This window comes from Patagioenas fasciata, chromosome 3 (assembly GCF_037038585.1).
Source record: "Patagioenas fasciata isolate bPatFas1 chromosome 3, bPatFas1.hap1, whole genome shotgun sequence".
Lineage (NCBI taxonomy): Eukaryota > Metazoa > Chordata > Aves > Columbiformes > Columbidae > Patagioenas > Patagioenas fasciata.
Genome location: NC_092522.1, coordinates 102,306,716 through 102,326,611, shown reverse-complemented (window position 1 = coordinate 102,326,611; position 19,896 = coordinate 102,306,716). Strand labels below are relative to the sequence as shown.

The 19,896-nt window shown below is 33.6% G+C and overlaps 1 protein-coding gene across 2 annotated transcripts in view; it reads right to left on the bottom strand.

Annotated features, from left to right (window-relative positions):
• Positions 1-19,896, bottom strand: part of CSMD1 (CUB and Sushi multiple domains 1) — a 1,060,719-nt gene that overhangs the window by 513,980 nt on the left and 526,843 nt on the right. For both annotated transcript variants that reach the window (XM_065834358.2, XM_071807004.1), the window contains exons 4-5: positions 15,199-15,393; positions 5,579-5,786 (exon numbers count right to left, since the gene is read on the bottom strand). In XM_065834358.2, the coding sequence (XP_065690430.2) occupies positions 5,579-5,786; positions 15,199-15,393 (403 nt within the window). The remainder of the gene's footprint in view (positions 1-5,578; positions 5,787-15,198; positions 15,394-19,896) is intronic.

Sequence of the window (19,896 nt, the reverse complement as noted above, 5' to 3'; positions counted from 1 at the left end):
TGTTCATCATATTTTCCCAAGTCTGCTCAGAATTTACTTACAACTGTTGATAACTCATTTTTTCAAGCAGGCCTTTGAATGTCTGCAGAAAATCCATTTTGGAACGTGACGATTTTGATAAATATAGCAAAGTACAAGATACGTCACTGATGAGATCAATTTATTAATCTTTATTATTGAAAAACTGTAGGAGTGAAGAAACTGTTTATCTACACGAGTTTGGGTATCAAAACTGCTATGCCAAAGAACTGGATATAGCTACTGAATTAAAACATGTTGTTTCCCACTTAGGGAATTTTAAGAGTCTCTGGAAAGCAATACATAAATAACTAGGGTATATCAGATGCCTATATGAAATGTTTTATATAAATAGCTGGCATCTGTGCAAAACACCGTGTCTGTTTTCTTTCCAAATTCCTTATCTGTGAGTGGGATGATCTTGAGATTATGCATAACAACTCTGACACCAGTGAGACATTCATTCCAAGATTACAGAACTCCACAGGCACTCAAGTTCAGCACATTGTTTGCATTTTAAACAGAAATGATCAAAGATGACAGCAAATACTGAGGAAGGATGCAGAAGCTGGAAATGTTGGTGAGAGGGGAAGGGAGCAGTGGGAGCACTGGTGTTGCCATAAGAAAATGGCTAGGAGAAACCAAGAGAAACAAGCATCAGCAGCAAAGGCAGCAACTGGCAGGATGCAGAAGCTGGAGAACATGTGTATTTCACTGAGTATTTAACAGAGGTACAGGATTTTCCATATTTCTTATTTTAGGGATTCTTCTATCAGCTATTCAGTTTGCAGTATTCAAATGCCTAATGATGATGCGTACTGTAGTAGGAGTCTGAACAAATGGGGTATGCTACATAAACCTGATTGATAGTGTTCAAGTGCTGAACAACATTAATGCTGATTTTCAAATGTGATAGACTATGGGATTTTTACACAGTAACTGGAAACTTTGCAATGTGGAAGTTAAGAGAAAGAATTGAGGATAACTATGCAACTTCTTTTCCTGGCAAAAAAAAAAAATAAGTGGTTCATTGCAGGTCAAACAGACAAGTTATGAAGTACAGAAGCTTACACTTATTGAATCCAGTTTCCTAACCAAAACAGGTAAAAGGGGAAATCTAGTTAAAACTAGAGAAATGTAAGAGCTCACAAAAGGCAGTAAGAGAACCCTTTTTTTACCAGCATCTACAATACAAACATACGGCTTTGTAGAGTTTCATAGGTGACAAAAAAGAATGACTGTCAGCAGGTCTCTAAAGAGGCTAAAATTAGTGACTAATTATAAATGCATTATTAAAATTTGTAAAAGTGTTCCCAAATGATAATGCTGTTCCTCTCATTGCATGGCCATGGCACATCCTTTCTCTTCTGTTGGAGAAGGAAAAGAAAATAGAACTATATTGCCAAGAGGACATCACAATCCCTTTTTTGTGGTGTATAACAACAACTTTGAAGCTGCATCCACAAGCAGTCCATCTTTTCACAGTAAGCCAATAGATGGTGCTGTTTAGCTGTATAATTATGTAATTCTGAGCTAAATATTCAGCACACTTTGTATGGAACTGCTGCCATAGGTGCCTATCAAAAAGGTGATTTAGACCACTTCATAATCTCATGCATTACTTTGTTAGAGATCTCTCACAATGGGGGTGGTAAGATTAAGATAGATCTTCATAAACAGGACAGGAAACATGCAGAGTGAAATACTATTGGTTTGAATTATATCTAAATACTTAGACTGGTGTATTTATCTAAGAAACTCAAATTAGTATTATGACGCAGCTGTTGTAAGAGTTATTCATTAACACAGAAATAAGAAGTGAGTTTCAGATGACTCCAGGTACTTACACCAAATTGTATGCCAAGCTTATAGTAATTCATTATTGCTGCTTCCAAATCACTCCCATCCCCATGCATTTTTGTGGCTTTGCACTAGGATATTGAGATGATTTATAAGGAGGTCAGAATAATCTCAAAAGTATTTTTAAATAGTATTAGAAAATTAATTTGACCTAAAAATATAATGTGTAGATCATTCTCTTGTATTGGCAAATAGTGACAAAAGGTAAGTCATGCTTGACCAACCTCATAGCCTTTTATGAGAGTGTAACAAGGTGGATGGATGATGGCAGGGCGGTGGATGTGGTCTACCTTGACTTCAGTAAAGCCTTTGACACAGTCCCTAGATGATCTTTTGAGGTCCCTTCCAATCCCAAACATACTGTGATACTGTGAATAATTTTAGGCTTAAGTGGGAATACAGTAATATAACATCAGTATTGTAAAGAGGAAAAAATAAATTTTAAAACTAAATATGTCAATATTAAGATTCTAAGTTAAAATATAATAATTTTAGGATAATTCTTAGCATCATAATCACCTTTCACACATACTGCAATAGTCTAAGATATTTTTTTCGTTAAATTAGTTTTCAGTCTTGCAAAAATTATGACAAAGGCATATTTACATGAAAAAGCCTGAGTCGGACCAATCTATGCTCATGTGAGTTGTCCAGCTTTACCTAACCTGCAAACAATAAAATACTCAGTTCAAATTTAAAATATAAACAAATAAAGACACAAAAAACAATCCACCTCAGTCTTAGGGAGTCTTAAGATTTTCAAAAGGATGCTTTCCTCAAGTGATATATTCCTGATTTTAATATAATACCATGTTCATTCAGCCTGGGCTTTTCAAATACTTCTTGACACTATCTCTAGATTCAAGCTTCATTTAAGTACCATATAACTTAAGCTGAAGTCTAAAGGGTCATGTTTGGAAGGATGTAAAAAGTTATATTTAATGCTCAAAAATTATGCAAACAACTCTTCTTTTTAAATTCTTTTCTTATTTCTCATAGTTAACAATAGAGTAGCCCTTCAGATTCAAAAAAGCCAGCCATTTGGTAGACATGGAGATGGAAACCAGACAGTGCAAAGAGGCTCTTTCCGTTACACTCCCAGAAGTACTGTATTCGGCACTGCGAACAAGAACTTACCAACTCAAGATAAACATGTTTTACATCTAAAACTCCTTTATGTAATATCATATTGTGCAAGTTAAGCAAGTTATTAAAATTCCAAAAGATCTCTTTCCTTTACAGTCTAACTAATAATACTTTTAAATCCTTCACAGATTAAAAAGCTTATTCTACCTGGTTTGCATTCATTTTCAAACACTAATGTTCATCTTTCTAAGCCTGTTGACACTCATATTGATTCGAAGCAGGATTAAAAATGTGGTCATCCATATGTGAACATCTATTCAAGATCCAGAGCTATATAACTGCTCTTTAGAAAAAAACAAATAAACAAGAAACCAAAGACAAACAAACCCCCACAAACTTGAATTCCACTGCTCTACTTAAAAAAGGTCCATCCAGTTTTTACTGTAATCATGCTGGAACTGCTTCTAATCTTGTTGATATGTCTGCAGAGCGTAATCCAGACCTATTGCACCATACAGTAAAACCACTAAAGAATTATCAGTCTGAAATTATTTTCTTTATTCTCACTCTTTTTTTTAGCTTTTGCAGTGCTCCTATTCTGTCTTTCTATGTCTTTCTATTCATTCACTAGGCTTACTTTACACCAAATATTCCTTTATATGAAAAAATGATCATAATTACCAGATTGTGCTAGTGGAATATGTGTCTTCTAACACAGAATTACTGTATAAAGCTGTTGACACAATGCCAGATATAAGAAAAGGGAGCGATTTAAAAAAACAGTCACATTTTAAGACAATACACCTCTAGACCACTAGTTCTAAGTACAAAGCAACTTCACATTTAAAAACACGATTGATTTTAGCAGATTACAACATGCACTACATTTAGCATGGCTCTAAAGTTGCTGTGGCAACTGTTCTGGCTTAAATATAGATGAATGTGTAGCTTCATTCCAAATTATCCAATAATCCTTTAAACATTTCTTATAAAACTTCCCCTAGCTTCTTCACACTTCTGTCAGTGATCCTAGGAACATATAAATCCTTAGCTTTTAATTATCAGAGTTTAACACTATTTTAAAAAAAATAAAAATCTCCAACCCAAATAACAAATATCAGGGAAAATTATAAAAATATTTCTATTGAATTTTAGAAGAAATAGGTTTCTTATAATATCTCTGATTTCCAATGTAACATTGATCAATACCGTATGAGATCAATACAGAATATGTTTCCACTGCTTTCTGCTCATATTCTTCTACATTTTCTACTGCAGAAATCTTCTGGGGAATGTATATGTACATATGACTGTAAATGAATTTTTTTTCCTATATTTGCACGTTCATTTCAGTGACGGGCTAATTTCTTGCAACAAAGTTGTAAATATGTTGTTGGTGTCTACTAGAGCCTCACACACAAAATTAAATTGATAGATTTTTATGTTCTTTCTTCTCCTTCAAGATTTCAGCTTCTAGCCCTTAGAACTCTTACTAAGAAAACATTGACCACGATAACTGTCATACATGTCTGTGCATGACAGGCAAAAGGGGTACTCACATATTGTAGTTCATACAGTCAGACACAGCACTTAATTTGATACAAAGCTCTTTCACTGACTTCTGTTACACAATTTTTGGTCATGTGGAAATGTGAAGGAATAATCTTCTGATACAGATCCAGGTTTTGCATATTTGCCAAGCATGGTTACCACACATTTTTATTTAATAGATTTTTTCAACAAATCAGATGCTACCTAGAATTTTGCAATTATTAATATATTGTCCTGTCTAGCCTATCATGACGTTAAAATAATAGTGAGGTTGCTTCAGATCTTCAATAAGGCATTCTGATGATAATAACCATCAGTCATCTGTAAGCAGCAGATCTGTATTTTTTTTCTAGGCTACATTTTAGAGCAATGTCAAGCACAAGATGTTCTCAGAGATTAAAAAAAAATAAAATCTATATATGCAGCATACAAAGAAATCCTAATACAAACTGTTCTGCAATTTAATCCATTCCAATAGACAGAATTAGCATCTTTTACTTAGGACAGAGAATGTAGATTTAGTATTGTAATTACTAAGCCCTAATATTGCAAAGCAAACAGTTTTAACATCAGATAACTTAAGATAATAATACATGCATACCTGAGTATATGTAGTAAGACTGAATTATAACCTGTTTAGGACAAGACAGCATCTATTTGCTCTCTATATATTCCTGGTTTACTGTGAGTCTGAATTATGCTCACTACTTTCATTTTTAGCATACAATATCATGATAAGCCATGCAAGACTCATCAGAAAATGTTCCAATACCAAGTTTGAATATGTAACATCAACAAATGCTCACTGCTAAGGCACCTTACAAATATACTTCTTGAAGATGGAGGAAAATAAGAGAAAGGATCAAGACTTGGAAAGGAGCAGAAGCAAGTTACTGTCTTTTTTTTTTCAATTCTGTAGTGTGGAAAGAACTAAAGGAAAATACATAACATAACGACTAACTATTAACAGGTAGAAAATATCTTAAATATCCTTTAACATCTTTTCAAAATATCAAAAAACAGAAAAATAAAAATTAAGATCTTTGCAAGATCTCTGACTTACCATATTGATGGTGCTTCTGTTCCACTGATCTCTAAGAAGTCATATCCTTCTTCTAACTGGAAGTCAGTAAAAACCAAAGCAATGGTATCTCCTGGTTCAGCCAATATAGTCCAGGTGCAATCAGCATTATTTTCATACTCAGAAGGGAAGTGAGGACTTGCAATAGTTCCACTTGTCCCACGTAGTGTCCCTCCACAAGCTCCTTCAGCTGATGAACAGAATATCGATTACTAGTGGAGCTGCACTTTAAACAAGTCAAGCATCATCTTTGTTTCTGCACAGCAAACCCAGGTCTTCTGTGCATATAGTATCCATAAATATATACAGAAACAAAATTCCATCCAGGTGAACTGAATAGTACATTTTTTCTGGCCTTAAAACTGCAGAGATTTGTTTATTTCTTTGTTTGGGGTGTGGTTTGTTGTGTTTGGGGGTTTTGTTTGTTTGCTTTTTCCTTGTTGGTGACACTTTATTGCAGGACAAGCAAGGACAAGATCAGTAGAGAGACCTTGTACGAGCTGATTTGCAGAACCTGTACTATGGCTCTGCAAAAGTGTTGACAGAAAAAGCCCAAAAACTGGGCAGAGAATCACAGAAATATAGTTAGTCTCCCTGTGATACAGATTTAAAAAATCATTAACATTTATTTTCTGAAGTTCTTTCTAATTTGTTTTAACTATAAAAAAACAGTAGAAAAAAAAAAATCATAGATTTAAATACTGTCCTGAACTAGGAAGCGTTAATAAAATTATACTTACAATTCTCAAGTTATTTGTTATGAAAAAATATGTTTACAGATGGCAAATAAATTCAGAAAGTTTTGTTGCCAAAGGTCCACATATCATCACATATCATCAGTTGTTAACATTTTTTTTTTTAATGACTATGAACTCAATTCCAAAAAATACAAACTACAGGAAGACTGGAATGTTGTTAAATAGGTTACCAAAGTGTTTAGCAGACTTTTTGTACTGTTCTTTAACCAATAACATTTCACTGAAGCTTTAAAGATAAATTGATTTTATTAGCATTGGATATTAAAATATCAATATTTTTTTTTTCTTAAAAAAAAGTCATCCATGCAATCCATTGAAATAAGAAATTAAAAACACACGAAGTGGCTTTTGATGTGCTGTAATGCGGCTATCAAAGCTGCAAAAATAGTAATTAAAAATATTTCTGCATAGGTGAATGGTCAGAAGAGAAGCATTTAATTTTTCCCCATTTTATCATCTTTACTTACTGCTATTATCATTAGATATTATTTGCATACTATAAGTGCATGTGGAGATTTAAAAACAAATAGCTTGGCAAGGTGTACGACAGAAGGAACTTACAGTCTAATTAGGATAAAAACTGAATGACTAATTAAGACAACAGAGATGGGTAGGAGTAGAGCTGCTCTTCTCAATCACAGTTGAAAGCTTGTCAGTGAAAGTGAGTTTTAAGGGAAGATTTGAAGGAAAAAGGATTCACCTGATTCAAAGAGGGATACTGTGGCAGGACATCAAAAAAAAAAAAAAAAAACAAACAAGGAGACTGGTAAAAGAGGATAAATAGTTAATCAGGGACTGAAATAACAGGAAGAACTGAGAGAAATGCAGACACAGAATAAGTATTATACAGACCACTAATTTATTAAAAGAAGGAGAGAAAGCTGCTAAGGAGATTTGAACAAGTAGTTATCTTTACTTTTCTATTTGCAAAATTAGTTTTGACATAAAGAAATGTAACATGACCTTGGCTATCTAAGCCTTTTTGAGGTTCATGATTTCTTGGCACACAAATTTCTTAGAGGAAGGCAGCTTTTTTTTGACAAATTTCGTATCTTACTTGCAGACCCTGAAATTTATGTGTTCTTTTTTTAAAATGAAGAAGATTTAGGGGTGCAATAGATCTACAATCCTAATAGATTTCTTTTTGCTGGTGAAATCAGGCCACTTTTCTGATTCCTCCATCAATTCTTAGCTTTTTGCACAGTGCATATTGAAAGGTCCATTGTGCCTCTGAGGGGTAAAAGGGGAAAGGAAGCAAAATTTGAACTCATGGTTAAAGCTGAGAATCAGAATTCAAATTCCTGGTGCATGATACATGCAAAGATTACAATAATTAGAAATTGTTGTAAAACTAATAAATCAGAAAGGAAAATCAAGGCATTTTATCCAATAATATCTAGAATGACACTTTTTTTTTTTTTTTAAATTGTATAGCTTTCAAGCACTTCAAAACATCATCTAACCCAGAAAAGAAAAACAAATTAACTTGATACATCCTGTGCCAATAATTCGGTACAGAAACTAACATTGAGTTATTGATTTCCACTGTGGTCATAATCAGTATCAAAGTTTTACTGAACCATCAAAACCCAAAAACTTATGATTTCCACACTCTCTTTTTTCCTACTTGTTCATATTTTGTCATAACAGCGTGGGATTTCATTTTTTTCTAAATAATCAAAATGTAAGAGTATGAGTTCCAGTTAACAATGAATACAGCTTCTACCTGCATCCTTGAAAGCCAGCAAGCAGTTTTTTTTTTCTATCCAGGGTAACCAGTAGGATGTGCAAAATCCTAAATCAGCCATAAGTCTTTGGTACTAGCTGCTTGCTGATAAATTTTGTTATGACAACATTCTCAATTACACCATCTCCCACTATGTTTATACTGACGCTAAGTAACATGCTAGTGGTAATTACAATGCTACTCAGTGTTTCTGCTGCAGAGCCCTTGAATAAGCTTTGAGCTCTAAAAAGCACTGACTTTTATAGCTAACAAGGAAGGCTTGTATAGTTGATTATTTCTGGGAACAACATGCAAAAATCTAAATTTATAAGCTGTGCATTACCAATGAAAGCCAAAGGAATTCAGGCTACCACAAATATCTGCCTACAGGGATGCATAGGTTTTTAATCTGTTCATAAGAGAATTTCTAAGAGGTTTGTGAGAAATCAAGTTAGCTCAGAAATGGAAAGGGAATATTAGCCAGGTAAGACCACAGAAACTAACTCAGACCAGAAAGCTGATATTTTCTCTCTGACAGATGTGGATGTATTAGGGAAAGACTACAGAAAACAGCAGCTGCACAGAATTATCTTTCCTCTGACATATTTCCCATCTTCCAGAAGCCTGTGTTTTGAGGACTTCTTTCATCATAGGTGGCACCCAGGCTAAGGCAACCAGGTTGTTGAATGCTAAAATGTAATGAATTGCCTAAGAATGAGCACAGGAAGGCAGGAGGGTAGGAGACACAGTGCTCAGAGGGTAGGAGACATAAATCGTTCAGACATATGCTGTGTTTCACTAGCTAGCCTCAGAGCTATTTGGCCACCTTGGACTGATCATCTTTCTTGACTGTGGCCTTCTCTGTTATGCTTTTGAGAGTGCTAGAACAGTGCTTGGCAATCTAAATGTGTCACTGTGCTTGGAGTAATTTGATAGCAGATAGTGCCTCAGTGTTCATGAATTCATACTCTAAGTGATTAACAAATAGCATTTCATAATGTGCAAGTAATTAATTCCAAGCACTTATGGTTATTTTCAAGTTGTAAGCAACTGCACAAAGTGCTGTTTGTATCAGCAGAAATGACTACTTGAAGTATAAAGCTACAAACATTTGGGTCTGTCAGTAATCTGAAATTAAGTGCTCTGAATTTAGAGAATATGCATTTTATATATAGCACGCATGAAAACACATACGGCTGGCAACATTTGATAAAAAATATATGTTGTATAGATACGTAGCTTAGATAATAGAGATAAACATATCCATCAAGTTAATGTCTGTGAAAATCAAAAGGATCACTGAGGAACCATGGCAGTCAAGAAAAAATCTTACATTTTTCTTCAAACTAGGAAGAGTCATTTCACCAAAAATAACAATCTGAAATTTTTGGTGAACTGTGTTTTGCATAAATGAGATCTTGCTGTAAGATGCACATCCTGCGAAGCAGATATTCAAGGATGCAGTAAGAATAGAAACAGTAACTTAGAAAAATTCTTTATTTAAATTGGTTTAGATATCTTTTGAACATTCAGTCATTTTTACGGGACTTTCCTCTCCTTCCCACACAAATGCCTTCCAGTGTGCAATGTTGCGTGTTCCTTTTTTTTAATATAAAAACTAATAAAACATTTAAGCAAGTGAAAAATGTTTATTCCATAATATTCCATAATATTATTCCATAATAGCAAAACCAAAAAACCCTCAACATATAAAACTCATCTAATCTTTTGGAATTAACTTAGAATCTGAATTTAAATAATAAGAATGGACTATTCAACTTTAGTTTATACTGAAAGGTCCTCACCTGAAAGATCCTTTTACTACATTACTATTATAACATAACTATTAAAAAAACATCTCTGACTTGCAGAGAAGAATTCATAGTAATAAAAAATGTTATTATTGTTATGTCATTTGTAATAATTTTCTTACCTCTTTATCACTAGCAACAGAATAGATACAATTAAAAACGTCAATGAAATGTTGTGAATTGCCATCAAATGACATATCGCCATCTAGAGTCTTATTTTCTAAGTTATATCAATTAAAGAAAATTCATTATTTAGCATCCCTTATTAAAAATACCACTGAAAAATTTTTTTATTTATTGAGGTTGGAGCATAGCCCTGCAGTGAGAGATCTGAGTGTTTGGGTTTCAGTGAATGGTAAGTTGAACATGAGCCAACAGTGTGCCCTAGTAGACAAAAGGACCAACTGTGTCCTGGGGTGCATCATGTACGGCATTGCCACCTGGTTGAGGGAGGTGCTTGTCCCATTCTACACTGTACTGGTGCAGCCTCACCTCATGCACTGTGTGCAGTTTGGGGTGTCTCAATACGAGAAGGACATCAAACTATCAGACTGTGTCCAGAGGAGGGTGACCAAGAAGGTGAAAGGCCTCAAGGGCAAGACTTAGGAGGAGTGGTGGAGGTCACTTGGCTTGTTCATCTTGGGGAAGAGAAGTCTGAGAGGTGACCTCATTGTACTGTACAACTTCCTCAAGGTGGGCAGCAGAGGGAGAGTTTCTGATCTCCTCTCTCTGGTGACCAGCGACAAGACATGAGGAAATGGGATGAAGCTGTGTCAGGGGAAGTTCAGACGGGACATTGAGGTACTCTTTGATTCTATGATTTATTAAATTCATTATTTAATGGCATTTTTCTGTAGTTCATTTGTGAAAAAGTAGATAATTGTACCTCATTTAATAAAATTTTTCTAGTACAGAAAATACAACTATGAAATAAACATGAATGTTTTCCCAGATATATGTTTTGGATATTTTGTAAATGGTTAATATGAGGAGTTACATGACTTTTTAAAATAAGGCTTTAAAATTACCATTTTAAAAAGCTACTGATTAAAACCTGAAACTAAGCCATGGTATATTAATGCTGAGTTTCAGTGTGTCAATGCCAAATGCCAAGAAGACGAACTGCAAGATTCATGAAGATCAAAACCCCTGTTATGTGTTACAACGGTGTAATGTTACACAATCATCAGAAAACTCACTGATCTAACTTAGTTCCAACTGGCAGCCAGCTTTTTAACCATCGAAATATTAAATTCTACTTGCTAATCTTTTTTTTTTTTTTAATATATATATTTTAGGTTTTTATATACTTTATTTTGAATAGATAAAAGCCAACACCTGTTCTTCTGTTCTGTGTTTTAAAAATTAGAAAGTTGTCAGAAGGTTGGGGTTTTATGTCTATCATCACTTTAACCCAGATGTACTGCATCCCAAATAGGTTCTGTAATCAGTTTGCCTCCCTTTCTCAATTGATTCTCTTGCTGTTGATCAACTTCACATAAATTAAATACTCATTAGACCATGCATCTAAGATTAATCTTTTACTTTCAAGGGTTTTCAAAGGACACTTCAAAATAATTTGGATTGCTCTCTAAGTAGACAGGGATTTATTTTGTTAAAATTTCAGAAATTACTGTGGTTTAGGAAAATGTTGTCTATCTTATGTATATTAAAAAGTCAGATTTCTCACTTCAAGTTAATAGTATGTGCAAAACAAAAATACAGTAATTGTTGTCATTTGTTTAGGCACCTGTAGGCATCAATTGCAGCTGTAGGACTACTTTGAATATTTTAGCTCTGATGTTTCAGTAAGCTTGATCTAAGCAGACTCCAGTGTCTAGTGGGGTTGTGCAAAGTTATTTGCCCTGAAAATACCGGACTCAATGGGGTAGTCTTGTCATTTCTGAGGCTTGAGATTGGTCCATTTTTTTCTTTGTAAACATTGTGATTAATTTAGTAGCCTTTTACAATTCTCATTTATTCTATCTTATCAAAGACCTATGTCCCCTCCATCCACTCTGGAGAGTAAATTTGATCTATTAGTTAACATAGGTACAAACTTCAAATAAGACAGAAATAGTAATGGACAAACTTGTTTACCTGGTAGAAAAGTTCAGTTACTATAATAACTGATAGTACACGCTTGAGCAAACTTAAAATCAAAACTCCAACTCTGCCACCTTTTTTATGCAAAAACATGATCTTAAGAGTGGATAGCTAGATTAAGAAGTTCAAGATTAATGAATAGTCTGTAATCTCATACTCTCCCACAGAAAAAAAAAAAGAATCAGTCTTCTGGATACCTTATAAAGAGTGTCTTCTTTTTCAGTTAAGTATCCTAAGCTGTTTTCCAGTGATACGATGATACAGCACTTCAGAATGTATTTTTATTTTAATGCTGATAATGATCCCTTAGAATAACAGCCTATGACAAATTAATAGTAAAGACCTAACTTTGAAGCAAAAAGAGAAAAGGTTGAAATCTTTAAGGGCAATTTTATTACTGTTGCAGATTTCACATACATATATATATATATATATATTTATAATTAGAAAGTTAATCCAGTTATTTCAAGAAGTTTGTGCGCAGTTACAAAATGCTTCATTTTTTATGACAGTCCCTTATGTTTGTTTTTCAATTTTAGTAAGTCATTGAAACTTCCTCTGATGTTAACTTTGCTCATGTTCATAAGTTCAGACTGAAGTCCTCTTTTGAATTATTTGAATTTACTATATCATTCTGGGTATGTTCACCTTACTTTCACTGTACTTTCATCTCATTTTTCACTTCTTGTTCCTGTCTTCCAGTCATTTTATTGAGCAGATCCAGCTTTGACCGGGCATCTTTTAATTTCTTTTATCAGGTCCCTCCATTCCTACTGATAGACATTAAAACAATAATATATACATATAAATATGTGTGTGTGTAAATATTAGTACTTAGACACACATATATATAAAAAAAGAATACTTGTAGCTGTGTCTGTATCTCCATGGGCTGTGGGCTAGTCAGTCCTACACTACTGTGTAAGAACTTGTAAAGTATATCCTGCCTGCTTTTCCTGAAACACGTCTTTGACCTCTTATTTGACCAGTGACAATGAGTTTCATTGAAATTTCATATCAATGTAAACATTGCATCACACTTTCAGATTTTTCTGAAAATGAACAAAATTGTTCAGGCAGGAATCTGCCATGTCACTGTAAAAATTAGAGTTGGGAAAACACTCTCACTTTGTCATTTAATGAAACACCAATAAGCAGAATTGTTGGTAAATTTCTTTTTCTTTACCTTTATAATTTTTAGGGGGTTTTTTTTGTTTGTTTGTTTTAATAAAAGGATAAATGCTGAGATCAGAACATATTTTTCTCCTCCTTAAACTTATAAAATCACATTTGTCTGACCTCAGATGTTGAAAAAAAATTACGAGAGAATTTCTTGTTACCTCAGAAAGTATGGATAACACAAAAACTGTCAATTTATCTTTGCCAGATGTTTTTAAAATATCAACTCTGAATCTCTGTATTTATCTTATCTTACTCTATAGTGAATCATGAACTCTTCTTTCTTTCTCCATTTATGTGTTCTAAGAACACCTTCTTGTTTATATATTCTTCACCAAAGTATTTCTCCAATAATATTTCTTAAATCTGGAACTTGACCTTTCTGACATCTGATCTTTTTTACTGGTTTGTCGTTTTTATTTATTCTTTATTTTCCCTCCAATAATCGGGTGTCTTTTTCATAACATTTACATGCTCTTTTCATCACATGTATTTTCATTGTAAGAAAAAGCTTACCATTGTAATACCACTAATCCAATTAGTATTCCTAATGTTATCTTCATAAAAATCTAGGTTCATGTAACTATAATCAACTAGGGATTCTCAAAATTACTGAGAATTGAGAACCTATTTATACAAAGTTCATTTAGAACTAGTCACATGTCATAAATCAGCTGTTAGTGGAGTTACTGCAGATAATGAAATTAACTTTCAAAATGTTTTAGACTTGTACTGCACAAGATTTCAACACCAAGATAAATAAGGCAAATGCTTTGGGTGACGGGGCTGCCATTCAGACAGGCTTCAATGACAGGCTTTGATAAGCTAGAAAGATGAGATGACAGGAATCTCATGAAGTTCCAAAACGGAAATGAAAAGTGTTATACCCTGAAGACAATCATCACATGCAAAACATATTTGCTAGGTGACAGCTCTGACCAAATGACCTAAGGTCCTGGCGAAACACAAACTGAGTCAGTGGTGGACTTTCACAGCATCGAAGGCTTACCTCATATTGCGGTGCATGAGCAAGAACATAGCCAGCAGGTAAAGAGTTAAAGAGAGTTAGTTCATCTACTTGAGACTCAGGAGGCCCCATCTGAAATGCTGTGTTCACCACAGGGTCCTCCAGTACAAACAAGACACTGACATTGACAGACTAGAACAAGTCCAGAGAAGGGCCGCTAAAATGGTGAAGATGCTGAAGAACATGATATATAAGACTAGAGAATGAACAAAATGGATTTTTCAGCCCAGACAAGAAGAAGCTATAAGAAAATCTAACTTTGCTCTTTAGTTTAGGAAAGATGGAGCCAGAATCTTTTCCTAGGTCCACAAGACGAGAAGAGGAAATGGATATAATCTGTAAAAATGTAATTCCAATCAGACATGAAAATAAGGAAAGCTAAGCATTAGAAAATGTTTCCAGAGAGGCTTTAGAATCTCCATCCATGGAGATATTAAAATTTCAACTAGGCAAAGCCCTGAGCGACCTGATCTAACTTCGAAGTTATCCGTGCTTTGAGCAGGAATTAGACTCAAAGGGATTAGAACACCAGACGTCCTTTTCAAAGATCATATGGTTGAGGATTTCAAGCTTCTCCTTCCTGGCAGAAAGTTTCCAAAAGCGGAAACCTGCGAAAGCATTTGCCAGGTCCTGCTGTCAAATTGCTATAGCTATCCCTCATGTAAATGAAAAGGAAAAAGGATCAGTAGATTATATCTGCCTCTGAATGTAAACTCTGGAGAGCCATTGCTTCTGAATTGCGATTACTGCTTTAAATGGTGTAGATTTTTAGGCAGCATGTTAGTACATTTACACAAATAAAGTTAATAGAATAAAATAAAATAAAATAAAATAAAATGAAATAAAATAAAATAAAATTAAATTAAATTAAATTAAATTAAATTAAATTAAATTAAATTAAATTAAATTAAATTAAAATAATATATGAATTTATTTAATCTACTATTTTATTATTGTCTTAATATTTTAAAGATATTTCATGTCTTCATTTTTACCTCTGCAAAAAGGAACTGGAAAATCCCATGATGCACCATTTCCAGGACTCACAATACATGTCAACATGGCATGACCTTCCAGGATGTAACCAGAGATACAACTATATCGGATTTTATCTCCAATGTTGAATCTTGTTCCATGAAGTACTCCTTTAGGTATTTCTCCTGGGTTGCCACAAGTATGACTAGGTAAAACTGTCAAAAGAAAGAAGGAAAAGTGTTACAGTTAAAATATGCCAAACAAAGTAATAAATGTTTGTCAAACAACTGTAACTAAATAATTGATTATTTGGCAATTGATAATTAAGGCAAAATTAGGTTATGGAATGTACTTTCGCAAAATATTTCAGTTTATAACATGCACCATCACTTTCAAAGCCAATTTCAAACTCAGTTTTTCATTTAACAGTCCTTCAGAGAAGTTCTTTACAGATCTATTTTCAAGCAAAATATCCTATACATCTAGCTGTTTCTACCAAAACTCTGAATGAAGTAAAATAAGTTGGGTTTGTTTTTTTTTTTTTCTTTTGTAACTACTGCAAAAACACTTACACAACACAATTATGGATTCAGGCAGTACAAGGCACTTTATGTACAGTTTTCATTTTAGTTGGCAGAATACCAATTTAAAAGAAATCAATAATTAACTGGTCTCTGACAATAAATTAGTCCATATTACATTTTAAAAGTTTGATTCCTGCTCATTTTCAAATTACCTTAGGTTCTAGAAAATAAATTAAGTCAATCTTTGTGAATATAAACATAAAATATGACAGAAACAAAGACTAAGCAGTGACATTGGGCTGTTATGAATGGACATACTTATTTTCTATTACAGAAGGTTACTACCATTTATAAGCACTAATTATTTGGAAGAGATTGTCTTAACTAGTCATCAGTTTCAAGATGATAGTCCTCCATCTAGGAGAAGCAAAAGCATGTGTTGGTGAGGACAAAAATGCAACTGTTTGTGTTCTTAATCTCATTTGAAAATTACTATTGGCAAGTCATTCCTTTCAATGACGTAGTACGAATTAAAATTGTTTAATTTTGTTTAAAGCAGAACAAATAAGTGCAGGAAGCTGAAATATGTCACAAATAGAGCACAAAAGATAAATGTGTTCATCAGGGAAATGGTGGTCTGAAAAGCTCACATGTAATTCAGGTATTGTTTCAAAAACCCCATGTTTCATGGACAAAATCTTTTGTGCCACACTTCTCTCTTTCCTCAATCTACCCATCTGCACAATCTACATAACCATACTAACCTCACCAATCTGCATGTAGAGAGGATTAATCACTCAATACATGCACATCCTCAGAGCGTTGTAGAGCATTATATCGATATACCTGTGCTAATTAGGCCCCATTATACCATGTAAGTCAAATTATTGAATGTACACTCTTAATTCATTACTCAAACAGTTAGTCATACCGGCATTTAAATGTTCATGATTGCACTTCAGTTACAATGCAAATTATACAGGAAAATTTCAAAATGGCCCAAAAAACATAAAGCTAAGAAAATTAAGAGAGAACACTTTCACTTACAACATCCTTTTATAAGAAAAATTCTAAAATCTTCTATAAATACTAACAAGGTAACAAAATCCACATCATACTCTAATGAATGATAGAGTTAGATGAATTTTCTACCAGTCTTGCAGATCAGAGATCTAGGATTTCTGTGCATTACAGGAACTACTTCAGGTTGTTGAGCAAGTAGCTACCAAAGCTAGAAACAAACAGTATGATAACTGAATTATCTTGTGTTGTTTCAGCAGACTTAATAGAATAGCACATCTATTTCGACGGGTTCAATCACATTAGCGAGAAAGTCAGTGTTTGATCCACATGTAGGAGAATGAGAATATACAAAATAAAATGAGAAAGTGATTTTAAATCCTTGAAATAATTGGAATACAATTAAGATACTAATTTACATTTGAGGAAGTTGTAAACAGTGGTCCATTATATGTTAAGGCATACATTGTTATGTGCTTTATAGAACTATCAAAAATGCTATATCTCTTTTGGCAAATTTTCTCCTTTTTGTTGCTTTAGTAGTGATAGGTTAATACAAGTAATTTTGCAAGACAAGTCAAGCAATAAATATTTGTTACATGCTTTGACACAGGAGAATATCTGCATTTGAAATAAGAATCTCTTTTTTCTGTTATTTTCCAACCAAAGCATTTTTACAAGACACTGTAATATGAAGTAGTTTCATCATAAGCTCTGGTGCAACAACCATGCAATGCAAAAATTGGCATTTATTTTTTATGATTGGGTGTTCTATCAAAAAAAAAAAGAAAAAAACAAACAAACAACAAAAAAAAAGCCAAATCAAACAAAAACAAACAAAAAAACCCAACCACAAACCAAAAAACCAACCAACCAACCAACAAAACCAAACACTGTTCAAAGATGCTATGATTTCTCATAAACTGCCTTCCCAAGGAACACACATCAAAGTAAGTCTCTATCTGCCCTACACATGACAACTGCTGAAATTATATTGCAACAAATCAGTCTTCTATGTAAAAAGGTCTCCAACAATAGGATGGTTTTTTGCCTCTTCTTACCACTACATCTGTCAAGAACTCCAGAAAAAAATGGGTCTTGGCATCCTAAAACTGGCACACATTTTACCACAACCTCCTAAAAACCAGTAAAAGATGAGTGATCAGAGAATGACAGTCATGTTCAATAATACATGTAATACTTCACAGGATTTCACCACTTGTCAAGATCAAGCATTCAAGTTCATTATTTATGTGCTTTTCTAGAACTTTGATTGAAGCATATTAAGGTAGCTGCAAAATTTATTCTGCACAGACTTTACTGATTCTAGTCTGGATCTCAAATGAATTATCCTTTGAAGTTTAATAACAGTAACCAAAATAGTTTAATCTTTGGGTTATGAGAGTTATAGCTGACCAAAGCCACCATATGCAAAAGATATATATGTCCATCAAGCTTTAAATTCTTTGCCAAGTTTTCAGTAAAAGATTCATATTTTTCTGTAGTGTTACTGAGGTGTCCTGTTAATAAGATTGGAAATGTGCAGTCTCTTTCTGGAGGAAGGTAGTAGAATCACCAGTGTCACAGCATCTTTTATTATTCAAGAAATAATTTGATGCTTACTGTGCATTGAGAGCAAATATACACTATACTACACAGAAGCACTGAACATAATGATTTATACTGACCTAACTTATTTGGGTGTTCGCAGCATGCTTTATCTCATGTTTCTTCATTCCAATCCTTCTCATGTTTGGAAAAAAAAAATACTACAGTGTTTGGAAAATAATCTTGTTAGTGTTTTAAGAGCAAAAATATTTACAATGGTATAGACAAGTGGACCCATCTCCTAAGATTTTCTCCTCAAAAGTCTATCTTTACCATTATGACAGACATAAGAACCTGTGTGGACTTCACTTCCTTGTACAGACCAATCTGGAGCAATCTGCAGTAAGATTTATTTGTTAAATTAAAGCTAAAAGATGGGTCTTCTTCATACATTACCTGCACCTTCTTAGACAGTTGCACTATTCGATGAATGCACATGATCAAAATCCCTAATGAAAACACGCCGAAGGTTTTAACTCACTACTTAAACTATGTACATGTTATGTAGTTTGTTGGTTTGTTGTTGTTTTTTTCTTTTTTTTAGAAAAGCACTCAAAAGTTCATAACCTATATGCTAAAACATAACACTAATGTTCATTATCAGACAGTGGCAAAAGGCTAAACCACAGCAGTACTGTGAAACATAATAGAGAAATGGCACAATTTTTTGACGATATATGAATAATCAACTGAAGGTTGTTAAATAAACTCATATTTAACAAATTACTTATTCTCAGATGGCCCGTAGCAGATTATTTATTTACACAGCCTTTTCAATATTCTTTCTGGATCTAAACTCCATATTTATTTGCAACACAGGCTACTTGAGAGCATATTCATAGGACCTTGAATGTAGTCATCCTTTGCTTTCACTTATGAACAGTTTCCTTCATTTTATTGTATATTAGATTTCATCACCTACCCCTTTCTGATATATTGTAACAGAGAAATCACATAAAATTAGACAGCAGTGGGTGATAATGAAAAAAACAAAACAAAATACAAATGTCATTGAACTGAATAAACTTTTGAATGACTGTTTTATTCCACCTAAGTTTTCTTACTGCAGTCATCACACTAGAATGCAGGAGTCTTTAAATATCCAACAAGCAGTGCCTATATGTTTTTCTCATGTTTACTTCAAACCCTTCATGACAGCTCCTGGAAATGCAATGTCCTGTTTCAGTATGGCATTTTTTGTACTTTGATTTGAAAGGTCAAGTTAAAAAAGATACTTTCTAATAAACTTGGAAGGTTTTGAGATCTCTTTCAGCCCAACTCCTATTATTTTTTTGCAAGAATAAGGCATCTAGATTTGAAATTAATTACAAAACTATGAAAATTACCCTCCCAAACTTTGTTGAGAGTGCTATTCAGTTTTAATCTGACAATGATTTCAAGAGAACATACTGGATATTTTTTCCTTCAGATGTCATGATCATCAACTAGATTGCAAAGATTGCCTGGAGGCCTTAATAGCAAAAAGCTCATACTGCTTATGTCAATTAAAGATAACAATTTCACCCTTCTGTGAGTCAGCTGGTCAGCTTTTACAGGCCAGTGACA